The following is a 22208-nucleotide window of genomic DNA, read 5'->3' on the forward strand; positions in this document are numbered from 1 at the left end:
AAAAGAAAAGCCCGTACGGCAATAGCCCATGAGGGCCAGGGCTTACCTACCTACTGCAGAGGTTGGAAATCATTCAACTAGTTATGGGGTGACATGTGGTCAGCAGTTGTTGTTTTAGGTTTCCATGAGCAGGTTACACTACATGTTCATAGCTCCCCAATTTGCTCACGATGGTGGGTGGGCACCAGTCCCCTACACTGGCCGAAATCTCAGGAAAAGTTGTTAAGCTTCCCCTCAAACCTTCATGCATCCCGTAGCTGGAGCCCAAAGCATGGCCACGGTGCTGGACTCTTCACTATGAGGCGTGTCAGGAAATTAAAGATACAACTGATATATATCTTAGGGGTTTGACAATACTGACAGTGACCATGATCCGTAATCTTTCCAGTAGCGTTTATTCGCAGTGCTGCGCTGAGTATTGTGTGGGTCACACGTGCTGGAAATGGCTGCAGTGATATAGAATCATTAATGCAAATTCAAAGTGCGGGCTGGGATACGGTTTCCACAGGTTCTTCGTCAAATTGTAGCAGTTTAAGGGAACATTATGAATCGTCATTGGTGTCATGCCTTCAATTCCTTTGAGAAGGTCATCAGAGATCACAGATGGCCTCCCGCTCCTGTATTCATTATGGATATCTGTCCTACTTCGAAGGCATGACACCACTTCGTCACATGATTAGGATTCATATTGTTCTCCAAACTGTCACAATTTAATGAGGAATATGTCCGCTTAGAAACCGTATCAGCCTGCACTTTGCATTTGATGGGATTCTTTATCACCGTAGCCATTTCCAGCATGTGTGACCCTCATAATGCTCGGCGCAGCACTGCGAATGAATGCTACTGGATGGAGTAGGGATCAAGGTTACTGTCACTGTTTTTAACTTGTGCAAACTTGTGCCTTACATGTTTTCCCTAAGATACGTATCAGTTGCATCTTTACTTTCCTGACATGCCTCGTATATTCTGGAAATATGTTTTTTATTATTTCTGTTAAAAATCCAAAGATTCTGGAAATGTCTGTGTATGGTTGTTGCACTTCTAGTGGATATGGATTTTTCACATGTGAAAGTACTAATCTAATGCAGTAGTTTTATCTAAGTAAAATAAATATTTAGAAATGCTTTTTTTTTTCAATTGCATTCAAACATTTCTACCCCTAAATATATGATGCAAACAGTTAACAAAATTTAGTTAACTACAATATGGTGTGGAAATTTATTTTAAAAAACACCTGGACAAGTTCAGGCATTTGTTTCAGGAAAATGATTGTAAACCCTGAGGAAGTTTCCTACAAATGTTAAAATATTTTGTTTTTTGCATTGTATGTAATTACACCAAAAAAGTTACATGGACATACTCAAGTTGAAGACACTGTAGCAATGGTATGGAGGTAGGTCAAACTTATTGTTTTAAGGTTCAAATGCAATGGTAAAGTATCATGTTTTCAAACAATCCCTCACATGCATTAATTATATGTCACGTACCTTCTGACTAATGTTTCTCAACTAATAACGGGGCCTCCCTCATGATGTAATCGGAACACCTTTGGCTTGTAATCAAGGGATCCGGTGGATGCGTATTACACAGTGGTTCAGATTCCATTTTAAACTGTAGGTCCTAGCGGTGTATTCTGAAAATTTGACCTAGTTTACTGCAACAATTCTTGTTTGTTGTCTATATGAATTATATACAGGGTTCCCACACACCTGGAGAACCTGGAATTCTCAGGAAATTTGAAGAAAAGTAAAAACTCAGGGAAAATCATCTAATTATCATTGAGTCCCAATGAAGCACATCTGAAGGACTAAAATATGCTTGTTCTTGTACTAATAATTCCAACTTCACTAATTTGCTTTATATGAACTATTTGAAGGTTTTAGATATGTGTTTATTTTGCATCACAGATTAATTGATATTATAACAGGGTGTCTATCAGTCAAGAAAGTCAATCAAAGTCAAGAAATCAACAGGTAGATCAAGAAATGATGCTATATTTAGAATAGTAATACCCAGTGGTATTGAGTACTCTGGAAAAAAATGTGCTGATTCTGAAAAACTCAGTTAGAGTTTACGTGCGAACCCTGTATATATTAATTAGATATAATAGAAATAAAACACGAATTCAGGCATGCAAATAAGACAAAAACAGAAGCCCGACAACTTCAAATTTTCCAGCAATTTCTATATACACTGAAAAAGTTGGTTTACCAGTGATAAACCACTAAACATGGGAGAATATACCACTGGTATACCTCCGGCACAAGTCCTCCGAAATTTCACGGCACAACTGCACAATAAAGGCCTTGAGTTGCACTACATCTGCAGGCTTCCTTGCGAAAACTTTATCTTTCAAGAAACCCCACAAAAAAAAAGTCACAAGGATTAATATCCAGGCTATGCGGGGGCCACAATCTCCCACCTTCGTGACGTTCAGGAAACCGGTTAGACATTACACGCACATTAAACATCTCATACAGGAAATCAAGAACAATGTTTGCAGTATGTGGGCGGGCTCCATCTTGCATGAACCACTGAGTGTGTAAGTGGAGACCTGTTGCCAAGAGCTGCGGAATAAATGAGTTCTCCAACATTTCCTTGTATCGTTCTTTGGTTACTGTGTCGTCAAAGAAAAACGGTCCAATGATTCCTTGAGTTGAAATTGCTGCCCACACACTCACTTTTTCTCCATAATTCTCACGTTCATGCAGTTTGTGAGGTTGTTCACTTGCCCAGAATCGAACATTTTGCTTATTTACATCACCATTTAAATGAAAGTACGCCTCATCTGTAAACCAAGTGTTGTGCAGAACATGATCTTCTTCCACTAACCACGAAGCAAAATGATGCCTTCGTTCCTTGTCCACTGCCGTTAGTTTCTGGACAACTATCATTTTGTAAGGGAACAAGTGAAGATCAGAGTGGAGAATCCTTTGGATTGACCTACGAGATATTCGTAACTCAGCAGCCGCCCTTCTTGTTGATTTGCTTGGACTTCGTGCCAAAGCCACGCGAACTGCTTCAATGTTCTCAGGTGTTCGGACACTTGACGGGCACCGTCGATTATTCTCCAACACAGAGCCAGTGGTTTCTAATTGTTGGCACAATCTGCGAATGGTCTGTTTACAGGGAGCCCATCTTGTACCAAAGTGTGCACAAAAATGCCTTTGTGTCTCTACCAAACTCTTTGTTTCTGCAAAAAACATTACAACTTTCACCTTCTGTTCGACACTCAACCGGCCGTTATCCGCCATCTTGCAAACTGCTGTTTCGCAACAAAATAGAGTCCGATACTGACTTCTCCTGACATCTACCTGATTTTCCATAAACCAACTCACCCGCATACGTGTTTTGAACATTCAATATATGATATTAAAAATTTTATGAGGTGATTGAATGGTATGACATTTCGTGCGCCACCCTGTATATTCAACTGCGATATGGATGTAATTGTTCAAAGCATAGAATATTGATATTCTCTTCACAAAAAGTTATATCTTAATTTGGAATGCATCTATCCAAGAAAATAGCTCCTCAGGCTTTGAACAAAATTTGTGAACTGGTCCCTAACACTGACAAGAAAAGACTGAAAGAAGAACTCAACGTTTGTCGCTATCTGGCTTCAAATATGCAGACAGTCAGTGGAAAAGGATTACCAGTCTGACAGTGATGACGAGTTAGTGAACATGTGGAATGAAATTTGAAGAAATGGATCAGGTAGAAGGTGAGAGGATGTGTGCGAGTAAAAGTACAAAAGCTCCATCGAGTGTGCATACCATGCTATTCGTTGGTGTAATGTGTATTCCTTGCAATACACTGAACTGTATAAAGTTCATAACAATATAATTTCAATTTCACTCACGGAAGTAAGCTGCGAAAGAGCTTTTTCCAAATTAAAGATAATAAAAAGAAGACTATGTAATTGTTTATCCAGTGATAATCTTGAAGCACTCTTCCTAATGCAGTGTGAACGAGACATTTTCGTTGCAGTTGATAATGACAATATTATCAACAAATTATGTTGTGAAAGTTCTGAAATGAAATGCCTTCTTTCTCTATATAAAGCACATGTATCTCAAATCAACCATGCCGTTACAATCAATGTTGTTTTTTTTTCGGCGGCCTCTAAAGAGAATTGCCACCGCCCTCTTGACAGTTCCAGTCTGACCCTGTTTAGCATCTAACGATTTGAGCGCATACATTGCTCTCATCTTCAAGGTATGTTGAATTGGAGACCAGTTCAAAGTTATATACAGGGTGATTCTAAAGGTATAGTACAAACGAAAACCACAGATACCTCCCATGAAATAGAGACGAAAGTTCCCCTTCCACTTTGCCGAGAGATGCCTCCGTGAGGAGCTAGACAACGCCAAAAACGTGTGAAAATGAACTTCACACCTCTGTACAGCCAGTACCAGTGAAGATAGAAAGGCGGAACAAACAAAGTCAAAAGGAACACCAAAGTCGCCCATCTGAAAAACACTAGGTGGCAGCTGCGCAACGCATGTGCATGGGGTTCCACAAAGGAAATAGGAGTGTCCCGCAAGACAAGTGAAGGGAAAGGGTAGCGATCGACAACGGTAGGGAGAAAAGAAGCTATGCACAGCGGGAAACAAACACCATGACTGAAGCAGTGCAGTCAAGAAAAGTAGTGCGGGGTTACAGAACCACGGGAGGACGACGGACGACGTAGGATGTAAAAACACACCGAGAATGCAAGCAAAGTGGTCCGTGACACTCGACAGGCAACAGACGCGTACATGGTTCGGGGCATAATTGGCGGCGCTGGCGGTGCAGCGCAAGGGGAGTCCACAAAACACAGTGGGGAGACACCACAGCAAGAACAAAGCACGGTGCAACAAAAGAGAAAGAGGACCGGACGGGGAATGGTACCTGCCAAGGAGACAACAAATGCGGGACGAGGGATTCCCCGTAGCAGCACCGAGGGGATGTCACACAGAGGTTGTGTGCCAGCAGGACAAACACAGCAACTACGGGTACAGGAGGTTATTGCTAATGAAAGGTGCACGTACAGATAGGACCACGTACCCCGTACTGACGTTGTAACAAACGTCGTGATGGGGCCCAATCAGCCTCTTAGAAATGAAGCCGGAGGCACATCGCTGGGTGGGAGCGGCCGAAAGGCTGCTGTATTGTCGTACGGACCCCACCACTCCGTACGGTGGACGACACTAATGGACGAGGTCGGAATGTTTCCATCCCGATCACCAGGTCCACCGTTCCCAGACCTGACGCGGCTGCTTGCTTCCGAGTGCAACCCCAGCCGAACAACTCGAGTCCATCCTCGGCCGCAGCCTTCCGCTCCGAAACCAAGCGTGGCCTCACACCACCGCAGCCGCACACTGCCACGTGGGTGTGAGACCGGGCCGAGCAAGACTGGACAGATAAACTGCGTGGGACAATCGTGTAATGAAGCTACGTGGGGGTATGCACGGCTGTTCAACTGTACCCCACATTGGTGTACACAAACACCACACGATCGTACGTAGTGCTCCCCGTCGGCTCGAGCAAGACGGACGAAGTTCGTGTTGTGGGTGAATGGGGCAAGAATGAAGGACGCTACATGTGTTCCACGATGACAAGGCCCCAGAGTACATGGCCCCACCTGACGGCAGTGGTCAGGTAGTGAAGAGCACAGGCACGGGTGGCTCAGGAACGTCAGCTGATTGTACCACAGCGCCGTGCGGACGTGTGGGCTGATTGGAAGTGCAGCGTCAGGGAGCATGTCAGTGAAAGAGCCGGTGCAGTGGTGGTGTGCTTGACGTACGACAATTGAGTACGTTGTTTCGAAGCCGTTGTGACCAGTGTGTGTGTGTGTGCCATCTGTGCACTGCAGTACAGTATTCCATAATTGGCACTATCCTCACCGTACCATGGAACGCTACACATTTGTAGAACTGAGGGACATGCATTTTGTCTACGGCCTTGCAGATGGCAATGGCCGAGCAGCTGCACGCCTTTATCGCGGACGGTATCCAGAGAGGCGACAACCCGAGAGCAGGTTGTTTTCGAACGTGCACCGTACCCTTGGTGTATCGGGTGTGTTACGTGCAGGCCATCATGTCGGTCACCCAAGACATGTGCGCACCGTGGCGGTCGAGGAGGACGTACTTGCTCGCATGGATGACACACCGTCCACTAGCACCCGTAGCATTGCACGTGCAGTGGGAGTATCACAGTCGACAGTGTGGCGTGTCCTTCATGATGATCTGCTGTATCCCTATCATCCACAGCAAGTCCACGTGTTGCAGGCTGGGGATTACCCACGACGTGTGGAATCCTGTCAATGACTGTTGCAGTTTTGTACCGACGATCCCCGTTTTTTGCGCCATGTGCTTTTCACGGACGAGGCAACATTCACCCGTGAGGGCATCTTCAATTGCCGAAACAGCCATGTGTGGGATTATGAAAATCCACATGCAGGAGTCGAGGTGCACCATCAGACCCAGTTTGCAGTGAATATCTGGGCAGGTATCATCGATGAACAGATTATCGGTCCATACCTGTTGCCACCACGTTTAAATGGCCGCCTCTATCGCACCTTTCTTGCATCAGTCCTTCCAGAGCTGCTAGAAGATGTACCCCTCAACGTGCGACATCGTATGTGGTTTCAATTGGATGGAGCGCCTGCACATTTTGATGGCACAGTGCGAACCCTTTTGCACCGTACCTACCCACAGCGCTGGATCGGCAGAGAGGGCCCCGTCCCCTGGCCCGCCCGTTCGCCTGACCTCACACCAATGGATTTCTTCTTGTGGGGCCATGTGAAAACACTCGTCTACGAGACCCCGGTGCCTGACAAGGAAACATTGGTAGCGCGGATACTTGCAGCATCGGCCGAGGTGTGTACCATGCCAGGGATTTTTGATAGGGTTCGCCAGAATTTCCTGCGACGCTGCAATGACTGCATTGAATGTGGTGGTCGTCAATTTGAGCAACTTTTGTTACAACGTCAGTCCGGAGTACGACTACGTACTATGTACTATTTTTATCTGTAAGTGCACCTTTGCGTGGCAATAAACTTCCTGTGCCCGTAGTTGCTGTGTTTGTCCTGCTGGCGCACGACCTCTGTGTGACATCCCCTCGGTGCTGCTACGGGGAATCCCTCGTCCCGCATTTGTTGTCTCCTTGACAGGTACCATTCCCCGTCCGGTCCTCTTTCTCTTTTGTTGAACTGTGCTTTGTTCTTGCTGTGGTGTCTCCCCACTGTGTTTGGGGACTCCCCACGCGCTGCATGTGTTTGTTTCCCGCTGTGCAATTGTTACTTCATGCTTCATTGCTTCTTTTCTCCCTACCGTTGTCGATCGCTACCCTTTCCCTTCACTTGTCTTGCGGGACACTCCTATTTCCTTTGTGGAACCCCATGCGCATGCGTTGCGCAGCTGCCGCCTAGTGTTTTTCGGATGGGCGACTTTGGTGTTCCTTTTGACTTTGTTTGTTCCGCCTTTCTATCTTCACTGGTACTGGCTGTACAGAGGTGTGAAGTTCATTTTCACACGTTTTTGGCGTTGTCTAGCTCCTCCCGGAGGCATCTCTCGGCAAAGTGGAAGGGGAACTTTCGTCTATTTCATGGGAGGTATCTGTGGTTTTCGTTTGTACTATACCTTTAGAATCACCCTGTATGCGAGTGTGGAGGGGGCGGAGCTTAGGTTCCATCCTGTGATTGATTCGTTCTGGATCCTGTTGTTTTATTTATTGGCAGATATCATGCTTTTGCAGAGAAGGCAGTTCCATTCGTGACTAAGCTGGAGTTTCACGTCCCTGTTGAGATTGTTGCTTTCCCATGAAATGACTATGATTTCCTTTATTCATCTGTCCCAGAAACTGACACATTTGGCTATTATCTTGGTGTCTTCAAATAAAATCCTATGACCCTCGTTAATGCTGTGTTCTGCCAATCCTGACTTCTCTAGTTGGAAGAGTCTGATGTAGATTTGATGTTGATTTCGTCTCTGATGAATGGTGGATATCCCCTAAAGGTTAGTAGAAAAATCTTCTCCTGCTAAGTGTAATGGTATCAACATTTGTGTACTTGATAGAAGCACATATACCATTTAAGTCAGTATTTGAGAATTTGTGTAAACAGTTTCAAACTGAAAATTTGTATTTGTATCTAAAATTTTCTTGCAGGTGCTTGGAGGAAAGTGCAACAGTTGAAGATGGCAGTAAAGATGAAGACATGAGTAATAACAAACATTCGCATCTTGCGGAAGCTTGTGAAGTTTCAGTTCCGAACTCGGTAGAAACAAATTTGCCACAGTCAAGAAATGCCTCGAGTACAGTTGTGTCACCAACAGTTAGTTTTAGTATGGAGGATAATACAGCTAATGTAATGCCTTCTAAATCTGACCTTGTGAATAATAAGTCAATTTATATAGGCAAAAAATCATTTTATTGTTCCACATGCAAGATAAGATATATGACAAATAAATCTTTTAAAAATCATTTAAAAATTCATTCAGGAGAAGGTCCATTTATATGTTCAACATGTAGTAAAGTATTTAGTGAAAAAGAAATGCTTAAAAGACATTCAAGAATTCACACTGAACAATTTGTATGTTTAGCATGTCACAAATCATTTCCAACAAGAGAGTTGCTTAATGAACATTATAGGATGGTGACTGTAATCAGTGACAGCACAAATTAATAAAAATGTTTTCTCATCATTCCTTGTAAATTTTATTTGTGATTCATATATAGCTTTAAAATTCAAATGTGTATTTCTTTCTGGAGAAGTTACCTGCAGCCCCGATATACGAGGTTTATTTTTTAATTAGGGGCCGTTTTGAAATAAAACTAAAACATGCAAAGAAAGAAATTTAATTACCTCTGTGGCTGTTCATATGTATATTCAGCTACTTCTCAACGTAATTCCCATAGTTGTTGAGACACTTGTACTAGCGGTAGATGAGCTTTTGTAGACCCTCATCAAAGAAATCTGCCGCCAGGTCAGAAAGCCAATCCGTCACAGTCTGTTTGGTTTCATCGGCGCTGTTGAATCACTTCCCAGCGAGGAAAGTCTTCAAGTGGAGGAATAGGTGATAATCGCTAGGGGCGAGATCCAGACTGTATGGAGGGTGGTCCATCCGCTCCCAGCCAAATGAGTTAATGAGCGACTGTGTGGCTGTGCGTTGTCGTGCAGCATGATGATACCGGAAGACAGCATTCCTCGTCGTTTGTTCTGTATTGTTCAGCGAAGTTTCTTGAGAGTGTTGCAATATATGGCTGCATTAACTGTTTGTCCATTTGGCAGAAACTCAATCCCAAGCACCCTGAACCTGTTTCAGAAGACTGTAAGCATGAGTTTCTTGGTTGAGGTCGCTTGCTTGACCTTCACTATTGTGGTGGATGATGTGTGGTGCCATTCCTTGGATTGTTGTTTTATTGTGTGGTGCCATTCTTTGGATTGTTCTTTTCTTTCAGGGGTGTAGAGGGACTGGCGATAAATATCTGCCGCTTTCACATTTTTTGCGGTCAAAAACCTGATCACTGATCGTATCTCACAATCGGCGGGATTTTCAATAGCCTGCACCACTTCCATTGTCCGCCACAACCACACCAAGCATTTCACAACGTGCAAATGACATTTGTTTACGTGCAATGCATGTCGGTAACTAACGCACATGCACAAAACACCAAGCACGCAGTGTTGCCGACGTGAGTGCAAAATGGCCCCTAATTAAAAAATAAACCTCATTTCTTTAAGTCCAGAAATGGCTAATGTGGCAATATAACATATGAGCTCCAGCTGAGCATACTCAGCTTTAGGATAGGTCTTCCCACCAGAGGAAAGAGAGGATGATTGGAAACTTCCCTTATCGCATGTAGTATGATGTCAGAAATTATACACCAACATTAGAATAAACAATAAAACAGAAAAGTATTAGGAAAATGTAGAATTTTATGATTCTGGGTGTTCAAATTAAAATCGTGAAGAATGCCTCTCTTTTTTCTTTTCTTTACTATTTTTTTAAGACTGGCTGGATTAGTATTTTGCCTGGATGCAATCACCAGATAGTCTTCATTAGTTAATTAACAATGGCTCGCAAAATACTATGCAATTAAAATGTTACCCAAAAATCTGCAGTAAAAATGTGGTAGAAACCTGTGCAGGTGATTACTTGCACATTAATCATCTACATGCTTTGAAAGAGTTTTGTCTGCTGGTGTTGTAGAGCACTGTGTAAACTCTCTAATTCTTAGTTTTCTTTTTTAAAGAATGAGACGTTGTGAGTTAGAGCTTTCTTTTAAACATGCAGTGTTGAGAGTGAAGTATGAATTAAGTTATCCATGGAATATCAATCTTGAAATTTTTTTACAGGTACCTCTCATAGAGTACTCCTTATGCTGTAAATATCAAATTTTTGTTAGGCTCCCCACCAGAGATATTGGGGCTCAACTCTCGAGAGAGAGAGAAAAAAATGAAAGATGAGCATTTTCAAAGAGTTATAACTCAAAGAGGAAATCAGTAACAGAGCTAAAATAGTTTCTGCTAAAACTTTGGATGTACATGTTTCCTCTAAAAAAATATATAGCTTTGATATTACAATACTTCCCCTACTAAAAAGAATTCCAAACTTTGATTTTTCTTCATAATTGAATTTCACTTTTTGCCCTAAATTTCTTTCACTTGCATTCGAGATGCTGAAAAGGAGTACAAAGCATAAAATGTAGCTGGGAATGTACTGAAAGCAATGTTTTTCACAGATTTATATAATTTTTCTTAGCTGAGTTCACTATCGGAACTGTCTGAAAAGGCGAAAAATGCCACAAGTCGTGAACAAAAATGGACCCATTTTCAAAGGAAGTCGAGTTTTAGAAAAATAGTGCCTGTTTTGAACTATCATTGAATAAGGGGTACAACAACAAAATGATTTTTTTTAAAAAATGGTCGAGCAACCAGACTGGACCATTTGAGTGGATTGACCCCTAATAAAGTGACTAATTTTCCTCTTTGAGTTTGAACTTGACTGCGATTTCCTCCAGTTGGATATAAAGGCAGTTCAGTGTTGCAAACCCCACATCAATTTATCTAATATGAAGAAAAATTTGAATATTTTATAACATTAGTCATTAGTGGAGCTAAGCCTATTCCTTTGTACCTCTCCAGGTTATCCTAATCAACAAGAGTGAATAGTGTTTACATTAAATTGAAGAAGAGAGACAATCCACCAACATTTTGGTGTAACTGCAACATTTAAAAAAAAGAAATATTTTCGTCCTCTCGATTTAGAAACAAGTTCACGTGAAAATGGAAAATTACCAAATGTTGTAAGACATATTAAAATGTTATAACGCTACATGAAAACAATGCCAGTGTTATTTAATGTCATTAAAGGAGTGTGATGTGATAGTATAATTTGGTAACTAGCCTTTATTATTTTAAACTGGAATTATGCAAGTATCAGTACTGGCATTGGAATCGGTCAGGGTATCAGTATTGGAAATTGGTGGTATCGGCTCAGCCCCAGTCATTTGTAAATTACCATATTTGCCTGCTTATAAGACACACTTTTTTCCTTTAAAAATAGGACTGAAAAACAGGGTGTGTTCTATACGCTGATAGTCAGTTTTTGATTACCTTCATTTCTGGAAACTTTCTCTGTTCTGAATTAACTATTTTTTTCTTGCTTCCTTGTGGTGTGTGGCGAAGATGATTTAAATGTATTCTTTCCTAGTTAGATTAGGTAACTTATTTGTTGAAAGTAGACCTACATTTTACTTTATATTTGAAATACTGTAAATAAATTATAAATTCAGTGATAAAGGCTTTTTCCTCAAAAATGGTATGATCTTATATGCCGGTGCACCGCAGACACCAGCAAATATGGTACTTTGTGTTTTATTATTATAATGCTGGGTTCTAACTTGATCCGATGTGTACGAATACAGGTGTTTCACCACAATGTCAGCTACTCAGTGTTTCCCCTGAAATAATATTGTGCCAATTTTATAAATTCTGTTGTTCAATCTATTTGAGATGGTCAAGCAACAAGTAGTGAATGAACCAAATTTTGATGTGAGCATTTTTTTAACACCTTGATTAGGTAGACAGAAAATGCTAGAGGATGAATGCTCAATATTTTTGCAACAAATTCTTGTAATATATTTGAAAATTGTGGGTACCCTCTGAACGTTTTATATGTGAAATTTGTTTGTTTGAGGTGCACAGATAAGCTAATCGGGACTTGACCTACAGTGTAAAGTGTGATCCAAAGAATTATTTGCTTCCGCTGGGTAGCAAGTATGTATCATCTTAATTACAAGGCAATGACATCATTGGAGAGGCCTGTGAAATTTTGAGAAACTTCTTCTCGACAATGGGAAATTATACAGTAGAGAAACAGTTTTTGGTCCTTGGACCTTACATTTTTCAACATAATGCAATTAATTTTGTTTCAGATAAAATTAAGGTTTACTATTCCCTACATTCCCTGATTTTTTTATTCAACAAATTATGTTTTTCCCTTTCTTTATGTAAGTATATTCAAAGTTACTCTGTTTTATGTTGTGTCCTGCAGCATTGCATTTTCCAGAGAGTACAAATTCAGAATTTCCTTCCTCAAGTTATATAGACTTCTAATTTGTGGTTCTTTACTTTAAGATAAGAGCACAAAGTTTAAAAAAGGAAAAAATGTGGTTCATCAGACACCAAAATCAGAAAATAGTTTCATTTATTTCTTAACATCAGGTTTTAATAAATTGACTAAAGTATACTTTCGAAAAGTAGAGTAAAACCATACAGAAATGGGCAGCAGCCAATGCATCTCCAGTTTCTTAACATTTCCACTACAATACAAAATTCACAAAGTTTGTTTAAGCCCACTTAGTGGTGAAATGTGTTGATTAAGACTGCAGTTTGAAGAATGATTCTAAACACATGCATGTAATCAAAATCAAGGTCATTTGATAACAAGGCAACATTGTTACCACATGCTATTGGGTGGGGGTCAGGAATGCTTTATTTAAAATGTAAACATATCAGAGCATTTTGTAACATGCCTGATAAAACTGTTCACTAACATTTTGTGATATATTTTATGCATGGATGATGCAGACTGAATTCTGAGACTTTAAGGTTGTTCACCAGTAATTTTTTATTATTATTTATCTTTGAGTTAACATTTAGAAATCCATTATAAATCATTGTAATTAACCTGGTCGTGTTAAAAGTATGACTCAAATAGATAAGTTGTAAGTGCAATCATGTTAAAGTTGAAAAATAAATCAGAATTGAAAATTTTGTAAACATTTTAAATCTTTTTTTAGGTACTCGCCACAAACCCTAGGGTCTGAAGGTGATGTGAACCGTGGATGCAAGAACTCACATGTGTGCTTCATATGCAACAAATCATTTACACAGAAGTACCATCTAAGTAGTCATTTAAAAATCCATACTGGAGAAAGGCCATGTGTGTGTTTAACATGTAAAAAAGCATTCAAAAATGGTAGTGAACTTCGAAGACATTCAAGGATTCATACTGGGGATAAACCATATGCATGTTTGACATGCGACAAAGCATTTGCGCAGAAAGAAAGCCTCACATATCATTCAAGAATTCACACTGGAGAAAGACCATATTTGTGTTTAGAATGCAACAAAGCTTTTATAAAAAAGGGAGATCTTCAGAGGCATTCAAGAATTCATACTGGAGAAAAACCATACAAATGTTTAACATGTAATAAGTCATTTACACAGAAAAGGAGTCTTAAAAAACATTCAGCAACACACACTGCAGGAAAGTCATAACTGTTTTTTATTTGCAGTGTATTATTCAAAGATAGTCTGAATTTTTTCATGTTATCATTCTCTGTTAATCCTTCCTAATGTCATTACCAGCCTGTGTGTGTGTGTGTACGTTCACACACACACAATGTGTATTCTATGAAGGAAAGTAAAAAAAAAAATACTTACCCAGTACATTTTGTCAGAAAAAGAATTTTATGAATGTGATTGGCAACACTGCTCACAGTTCCCTTAAAAAGTTGGAGTAACAGTTGCCCTGTGGCTGATGTTATCAGTGGTGAATATGTCACGTTAGTTCAAAATGGTTAAGGAAGTGTAACACTACTGAGATTCGTCACCAATGAACATTTCCACTAATTTTTTTAAAAAAAACATTTCTAAAATCTACACCACCAGCAAATAACCCCTGAAATTTCTCACCTTTATGTGTGTTCATTTTTAGGGAAAAAATTGGCTTCCCAATTGCACTCAAGACACACCTGCTAGATGTTGCGACATCTTAGTTTGCTTTATCTATGTTATCTGCACCAAATAGAACAGCATTCATCCCTTTTGTTCTATAATACAGGGTGGCTACTCACCGGGAATTCCTTGAATTCTGGGAATTATGCGTGAATTCTACTTGAACTGTTCTCCGTAGACGTGAAAAATTACAACTTTTTAAATCCAAATCCTATTCACATTTTATGCAAATAAAAATTATTTTCGTAAAATTTTCTTAGTCTTATCAAGTTTATAACCATAGCTAGGGGGCGGCGGGAGTCGGCCCTGGGCGCCGAACTATCTCAATGAAAAATGTTGTAAAATTGATTGATTATTTGTAGTTATAAGTCCACTTTATGCACAGAAAGGATAATCAGGGCTGAACCTACAGTTTAAAGTGGGATCCGAACTACTATGCCATGTGTTGAAAAAATAATTGAAATCGTTTCTTCGAACACACATGCTTTAGCACCAACTTCTACCCCCTTTTTTGTATAATTTACGAGGATAATAACGTCTTTGATACTACTACTACTACTAATAATAATAATAACAACAATGTTGGTCCCGGCGGGTTCGAATCCCAGCTTGGGCATGGATGTTTGTGACTGTCCAGTCATCAATTTTATCATATCACTCACCCCATCTTTGCAAATTAGCCAAACGTGGCACAAGAAACAAAGTAAAACAAATCAATAATAATAATAATAATAATAATAATAATAATAATAATAATAATGTTATAATAATAGTAGTAGTAGTAGTAGTAGTAGTAGTATTAATATGTTTATCCTGGAATTTTCTCCTTGCCCTCTCAGACAAAAATTCGTGGTTGCGCCTCTGATTGTAAATAGAAACTCAGCACCTTAAATTAAATATTTTAAGTATATTACGTATATCGTTTAATTGAATTATAATTTTTGGATGTTGGAATCACATAGACCCTTTATATTATGAATATATTCATGTGTGGATGTTGAGAGGCGGTAATACGTAAGGTTGAAATAGAGAAAATATCTGCTTGAATTTTTGGAAAGTTCGCCTTGAAAACCGGGAATTATACTTGAATTTTATTATGGTCCTAGAGTAGCCACCCTGTAATAGAGTGTCTCGCAATAGAAAACATACATCATTAATATAATAGGAAGTAATAAAAAAAGATTTTGATTTTTTGATTTGATTTAGTTTATTTTACTTCGCGTTTTGTGCCTCTTGGCTAATTTGCGAAGATGGGGATGAGTGATGAAATGATGAAATTGATGAATGGACATTCACAAACAACCAAGCCCGACCGGGATTCGAACCCGGGACCCTTGGCGTCGCAGCGCGATGTGCTAACCACTCGGCCACAGGGTCGGGCTAATAATAATAATAATAAAAAAAAAGGATATAAGAACCATTATGCATGGACTTACAAATATATGCAATAGTTAATTTTAGTGTCTTGGATTAGCATGGTGTGATTTCCACAAAAGCCTTTCTTTTGTAAGTCACTATAACTATCCAATTTATGAAGAAATTTTCCAGTTACAAAAAACAGCACATATGTGCATGAGTGATAAGCTACAAGAACAGAATGAAATTGATCTATGTAAACGATGTAAAAGAATGAGCTACTAGAGGTAAAAACACTATGCTATTTTCTTACATTATTCTGCATTATGTACATTTACTTTGAAAAACAAACCCCAATTTAGTATTATGTTTGGCTACGTACAATAAAATAAGATAAAACACTGGTATGTACCATTCTGCTAGAGGACACTACCATTTTTCTGTAGGGGTAAACTCAGTGGAGTAATACTATTACTAATAGCATAAGTGATAGGTGTAACTTGTCAGGTGCAAGGAGATGCTTGCCACCCAAAATTCTCTGTTTATTAACCCCTTCCCTTGGGCGACTTTGAAGGGAAGTGCAACCAAAAAAAAAAAACAATCAACCGAAAATTCATGGAATCGTAAATAATGCAAAGATCTAACTATAAAGAGACTTACCGCAAAATTAAGCTAAGGGAAACAATCTATATATAGACTCTGCTGTACATAAATATTCCATATTAGGTTAAGGTCAAAGATAAGATTCCCCCTGCATACAGCACAATGCCATAAATCCACATTTAAGGGATGTGGGGGTAGGGCCCCATGCTCCGGCCTCCCTCACCCTCCAGGGTTGCCCCAAGGTACACATTGATTTCAGGCTCCCCCCCCCCATGCATTACAAACTCCAAGGGATATCCGGTTACTGGGACCGATGGGTAAAGGAAGCCATAGCCATTTCACAGGAAAGCACCAATCTCAACAGGGATGTGGGACTCCAGCTCAGTAACGCCTGGAACCCACTCCTACGTGAAAACAAGACACCAGCCAATGAGAACACCAGGATCCAGAGCGAGCCAATAGGAAGACAGCACCCAAGCTCCACCACATCATAGTCATATATATAACCTGGTCTCCATTTTTTTACATTCCCTGAAGATGAGAGCAATGTATGCGCTCGAAATGTTGTAAGCTAACTCCAATTTAACCTGGCTGGTAACCAAAGAATACTTGTTCAAATCACATCGCCAGGAAAGCTACAATTTCGATGTCATTCATGTCATGAATATTTGCCAAGTGACCCACGTACACTTTTGAAAACCTTGTCAAAAATTGCAACACAAGTAGTTCCCCAGGAAGATACCATCGTATTGGTATACATAATATGCTAAAACAAATTTTGCATTGCAAACAAATTGACCAAGTGAATTTGCTGTGTGGTATTGATGGTTTGCCTATTTCAAAGAGTTCAGGTAGCCAGTTGTGGTATATTTTGTGCTCTGTAGTGGGCATTAGTGGTCCTTTTCCAATTGGAATCTATCATGGAAATGAGAAAACAAGCTCAGCAGATGAATTTCTGGAAGAATTTGTTAATGAAATTAATTTTTGTCACAAGCAATGAATTGAAATTTGTAACACTCATGTGAATGTAACTTTATCTGCTCTTGTATGTGATGCACCTGCAAGAGCATTTACTACAAACATAAAAGGATACAGTGGCTATTTTGGGTGTCCAAAATGTGTTCAAGAGGGACAATATTTGAATAGTAGAATTTGCTTCCCTGAAGTGAAAAACCTAAAGAGAATAGACATCAGTTTCAGAAATCATGAAGAACATAATCTCGGATGTACCATCCTAGAGAGAATCCCAAATTTTTATTTCATTGATAATATACATTTAGATTATATGCATCTTGATTGTCTGGGTGTAATGCACAAGTTAGTGTACCTTTGGCTGTGGGACAAGCTTCAGTCTCGTCTTGATGGGAGAAGAGTAAAATGTATAACTACTAAACATTTATAACTGAGACCATATGTTCCAAAAGAATTTGCTCGCAGACCTAGGCAACTAACAGAAATAGACAGATGGAAAGCAACTGAATTCTGCCAACTGTTGCTGTATACTGGCCCATTGGTATTTAAGTCCATATTGTCAGGGCAAGTATATGCTAACTTTATGGTGCTGCATGCTGCTATTTCAAATTTATCCAACAATGCATATTGTAGCATTCATAATTCATATGCTTGTTCCTTGCTTGTTCAATTCGTTAAAATGTTTGCTCAATTATATGGCAGAGAATATGTCTCTTACAATGTGCATGGTCTAATTCATTTGGCTGATGATGCAAGTTCATCTGTAGCAATTCATTCCTTAGAAGTGTACAGTGACTAGCCATGTGAGGTTGTTTTGTTGTATGTAAATATTATGTAAATTTTGGTGTAGCTTGAAAAAGTTCTGGGAAACCAGAATGAAATGTCGCAGATAAAATAAAAATCACTAAAAATAACTGTGTTAGATTATTTTGCCTGCTATTACTCTTGGGATTAGCTTTAAACATGAGTTTGGTGACCTTAATTCATTGAATTTAAGACATACAAAGATATAGAAATTGAAGTTGCAGAATGAGAATCCTACAGCAGTTTGTATTATTTGGAATTAGTTACATGTACTTTCTTTCATAATGCATGTACGTATATTGTGTAGTACAATGACTGTGCCTTATATGAGAAGTACCTTCTGTAAGTTGTATATTAACTTGGCCAGATTTAAGAGTGCAGGTACTTTTACAGATATAGATCGGAAACATATGTTAGTTCATTTCATTAAATCAACTTAATAAATTATTAAATACAGGTTTGAAGGAACTAGGGAGAGGAAGAAACGTAGAAGAATCCATTATGAAATCTCCAGTTCGGAGGATGATGATGAATGCAGTACAACTAAAGAAAGTCAAATGCCTATAGAGAAAGTACCATCACGTCCCAAGATATGCAAAGACTCTGCAGATAGATCACAAATGTGTGTGTCACAAGCAAGTGATCAAGGTGAGTTTTTGTTTCCAGTATCTAATAAATCTCCTTTAATTTTCATATGCAATCTTTTAGGGTTTATAATAAAAACAGAGGCATTTTTGCTTTTAATATTAGGAAAATACCATATGTGCAATACAAGTGTTACTATTTTATTAACACTTGCAGTGATTGAAAATTGTGCAACAAATGTCTCTGACTTATTGCTTTGCAGAAGACATTTGAAGTGAAAAATTCATGTTAAATTAATGAATGGTTATTATCCAAATAACCAACTTTAAACAATTACTAATAATTGCCATTTTAATCAGTATATCACTATTGACCTTATGAAATACACATTGCTTTTAGGAATATTGAAATTATTAGGTGCCAGTGTTGGACAATTTTGTGTTGAACAACTCTGCATAGGCGCCGACTCCATGGGGCTTGGGGGGGGGGGCCTCGAGCCCCCCCTCCCCCAATGTTAACGATGGGGGGCAGAGCACCCCCAAATAATTGTGATTAAAAGGATCTAATGTATTATTTTGCTTCTCTTGTAAAGTTTACTCTGAATTGTGCCACATGAACTTAACTTGAAATACACATTTGAAATGTTCTAAGCCCCGCGACAGGTTAACTTTGCAGCAGATGTTATGTATTAATCCACGCTAGAACAGCGCTCAGCATCTCCTGTGCCAGTCTTGCCTTAACCGCCAAGCTGTCATATCACAGACAGTGAGAAAATCGGCAATATTGCAGTGGAACTATATTCTGCATGTACGTTTGGATGTATATATGTGAAAAGTTGCTGCAAACTTAACCTGTCGCTGGGCTTAGACCATCAACTTTGGTTGGCTGAGACTGCTAAACCATCAACTTGGGGGGGGGGGGGGGGGCTATGACCAGAGACAGCAAAACACATGACTTATTACTATATACTAAGTATGTAATTATGAGTATTGTTAAAATTCTTACTAAAAAGAGTTTCAAAAGATGATGTGCATGAACTAGGGTAGGGGATGGGATGCTCGGGCTACAAATGGCTCTCACATGACATTCAGAACGAGATCATTGATATATTAGGGAGATCTGTTTTGTGCTCCGTGGTAGCAATATTAAAAGTCGGGAATATTTTGCTATTATGGTTAACGAAACTTGTGACATATCCATGTATGGACAATTAATATTCTGCATTTGAACTGTGAATAAAAATGTTGATATTTTTGAGGAATTCATGGGCTTTTATGAGATTCCGAACACTGAGGCCAAAACTTAAAAAAAGGGAGAGAGTGAGTCATTCATTAATTTATTTCAGTGATCAGAGCCCCCCAAATAATTTTGACAAGTCGGCGCCTTGGTATTATTAAGGACAAGTACTCAAATAGTATAATCAAAAAGGCAAAGACTTAATTTTATTATATTCAATAATTTTCTATTCTTAAGAATGTTCGGAGGTTGTCATTGTGTTTTAACTGTTAGAATTGCATTAGCTGTAGATTGCTCGTAACTCGTGATGTGTAGAAGTTGAAAGTTATCATGATTCATTTTCATGGCTATTATGCAAACATAGCGATAAGTTCAATTTCAGCCTGTGGCAAGAGGATACACTCTTTTTCATTTTCCAATTAAACCAGCTTATTTTCGTGCTAGTCATTAGGTTTTTGCATTTTGTTGAACTTGTTTCTTTTGGAATGTGTAATATTTTATAGAGTTCAAGAAACATGTCCTGCGGTCACTTTCAATTATTACGGTCTGCCAAAAACAGCAACAAGATATGCTGGATGTGATATTGAAGTCAACTGAAGTCAGAAATAGAATTGCACAACTGCCCTTCCCATTGGACACTGTTGAACAGTTAGAAGAATTTGAAGATAAGTTGATCGATTCAGCTACAAGAAGCAACTTGGTAAGCAATTACCTTTTATATCTAGCTGTTATAGTTTAAATATGCCACACAATAAATTCTCATGGGTAGAAAGTTACAGTATAGAATGTTGTCCACCTAGGCAGTTTGGTGAATAGATTGTTATATCATTGGTTTAGCTAGTCACATTTTCACATAACTTCTAAAGGTATCATATTGTTGATTTATTGGTTTGTTCAAATTTCAGACATTACCTTTTTTGCTGTAATAGGTTAGTGATGGTCCTTGCCACATTCATTGTTAAAAATATTTGAAATATGTTAGGAAGTGCTTTCCTGGTTCCAACTATTAGTGCTTTATACATATAATTCAACTTGCTGTGCTTTACTAAAGGCTAATGTAGAATCCATGCTTATATTGTCCTTATTGTAATAAAGTGCATGTATATTAAACCTAACTCCATGACAAAAGTGTCCTTGAGTGTTAAGGCCACAAGTGGTGTAGCTATTTTTTTTTTTTTTTTTAGAAATGCACCTAAAATTATTCTTACGGACAATAATTTTCTATGGAAACTAAAATTTCAAATGAGTGATTTGTGGAAAACACAGTACACTTAGATGAAATCTTAGTTTCAGAAGAAACTAATGTCTGTAGCATTATTTTTTAATTACGCTCATGAAGAGTTACAAATATTGAGACATGATAGGGTGGTCGGGGGTAAAGGTCCGCGGAGGGCAAAGATCCGCAGGGCTTTTTTGCGAAGCCTTCGAATTGAACTGACACCACTGTTGTTCAGATCACGAGGTATAGTCAAGGAGATAGGACGTACGAAGTGTGGTGTTCCTAGAAGAAAAACTTTTACAGCTATGAGGTAAGTTACGTTTTTGTATAGTTTGATGTAATTTGGAATGAACAAACCACTTCTCAGACAGAGGTGTGGTTATTGGTTCATGTATTACTATGTTTGTGTGTTTATGTATAAAGCTTTATTAATCTTTTAATGGAGGTAGTCCATCAAGCTATGCTGTTATTTGGCGGGAATTGGCAGCGTTTTTCAACATGGCGATATGGGGTACAAATCCGCTGAGAGAGTGGGGCAAACGTCCGCTGGGGACTTTTACCCCATTCGTATAATTTTTCAAATTGTATACTGAATTCCTTATAAAAATTTACTCTACCTTAAATTGTTAATATCTATATAAATAATTATGGTTGTAAAAACATATTTTTCTCTGTAAATAGAGTTTGTATGGTAACAATGTGTATCTAAAACAGAAACTGTGCTATTTTCTTTCTACATGGCTTCATTTATTTAGGTCTACTTGTTTTGTTTAACTGCTGATAGTTTTAACAACCTGGTAAGATTATTGTTGGTATTATACTGTATTAGCAAGGTCTAAAACAAGGCTAACAATTCAAGGCTATAGACCGACCGACTAAATTATTGCCAAGTTTTGTCTTGTGGATAGTGAAACATCTTAAAGACATGGATGCCCGTTTCTATGGACTTACATTGAAGTCTCTACGCTTCCTTGCCTATGGATATGCAGAAAGAAATGGAATCACGTATTCCTTTTCAAAGGAATCGAAGTTAGCTGGCACAGTAGAAAAAGCCACTCAAGGATTTCGAGTGACTGGAATTCATCCATTGGATATCAATATTTTTACTGATGAAGATTTTTTACCAGCCTCAGTAACAGAACAAGAACGTGAAATTGATACTGTTGATCTTGAAGATCCTTGTTGGTCAATATAGTGTCGTTA

At 39.0% G+C, this 22208-nt stretch overlaps 2 protein-coding genes across 3 annotated transcripts in view; both read left to right on the forward strand.

The window, feature by feature from the left end:
* The window catches only part of LOC145992609 (uncharacterized), a 63436-nt gene that overhangs the window by 37114 nt on the left and 4114 nt on the right, over positions 1-22208 (forward strand). The window contains exons 4-5 of one of the 2 annotated variants that reach the window (XM_083128965.1): positions 18423-18613; positions 20290-20486. In XM_083128965.1, coding sequence (XP_082985091.1) covers positions 18423-18613; positions 20290-20486 — 388 coding nt within the window. Of the gene's footprint in view, positions 1-8151; positions 8677-18422; positions 18614-20289; positions 20487-22208 lie in introns of those variants that run through there. The other variant, XM_083128966.1, reaches the window with a different exon arrangement.
* LOC145992831 (uncharacterized) lies at positions 17238-17960 on the forward strand (the record flags this gene model as incomplete). The annotated part of the gene is made up of 2 exons (XM_083129225.1): positions 17238-17296; positions 17795-17960. Coding segments are annotated over 2 exons (225 nt in total), but the record flags the coding sequence as incomplete, so codon positions are not given.

The sequence above is a fragment of the Lepisma saccharinum genome, chromosome 9 (genome assembly GCF_977018435.1).
Source record: "Lepisma saccharinum chromosome 9, izLepSacc3.1, whole genome shotgun sequence".
Taxonomy (NCBI): Eukaryota; Metazoa; Arthropoda; class Insecta; order Zygentoma; family Lepismatidae; genus Lepisma; species Lepisma saccharinum.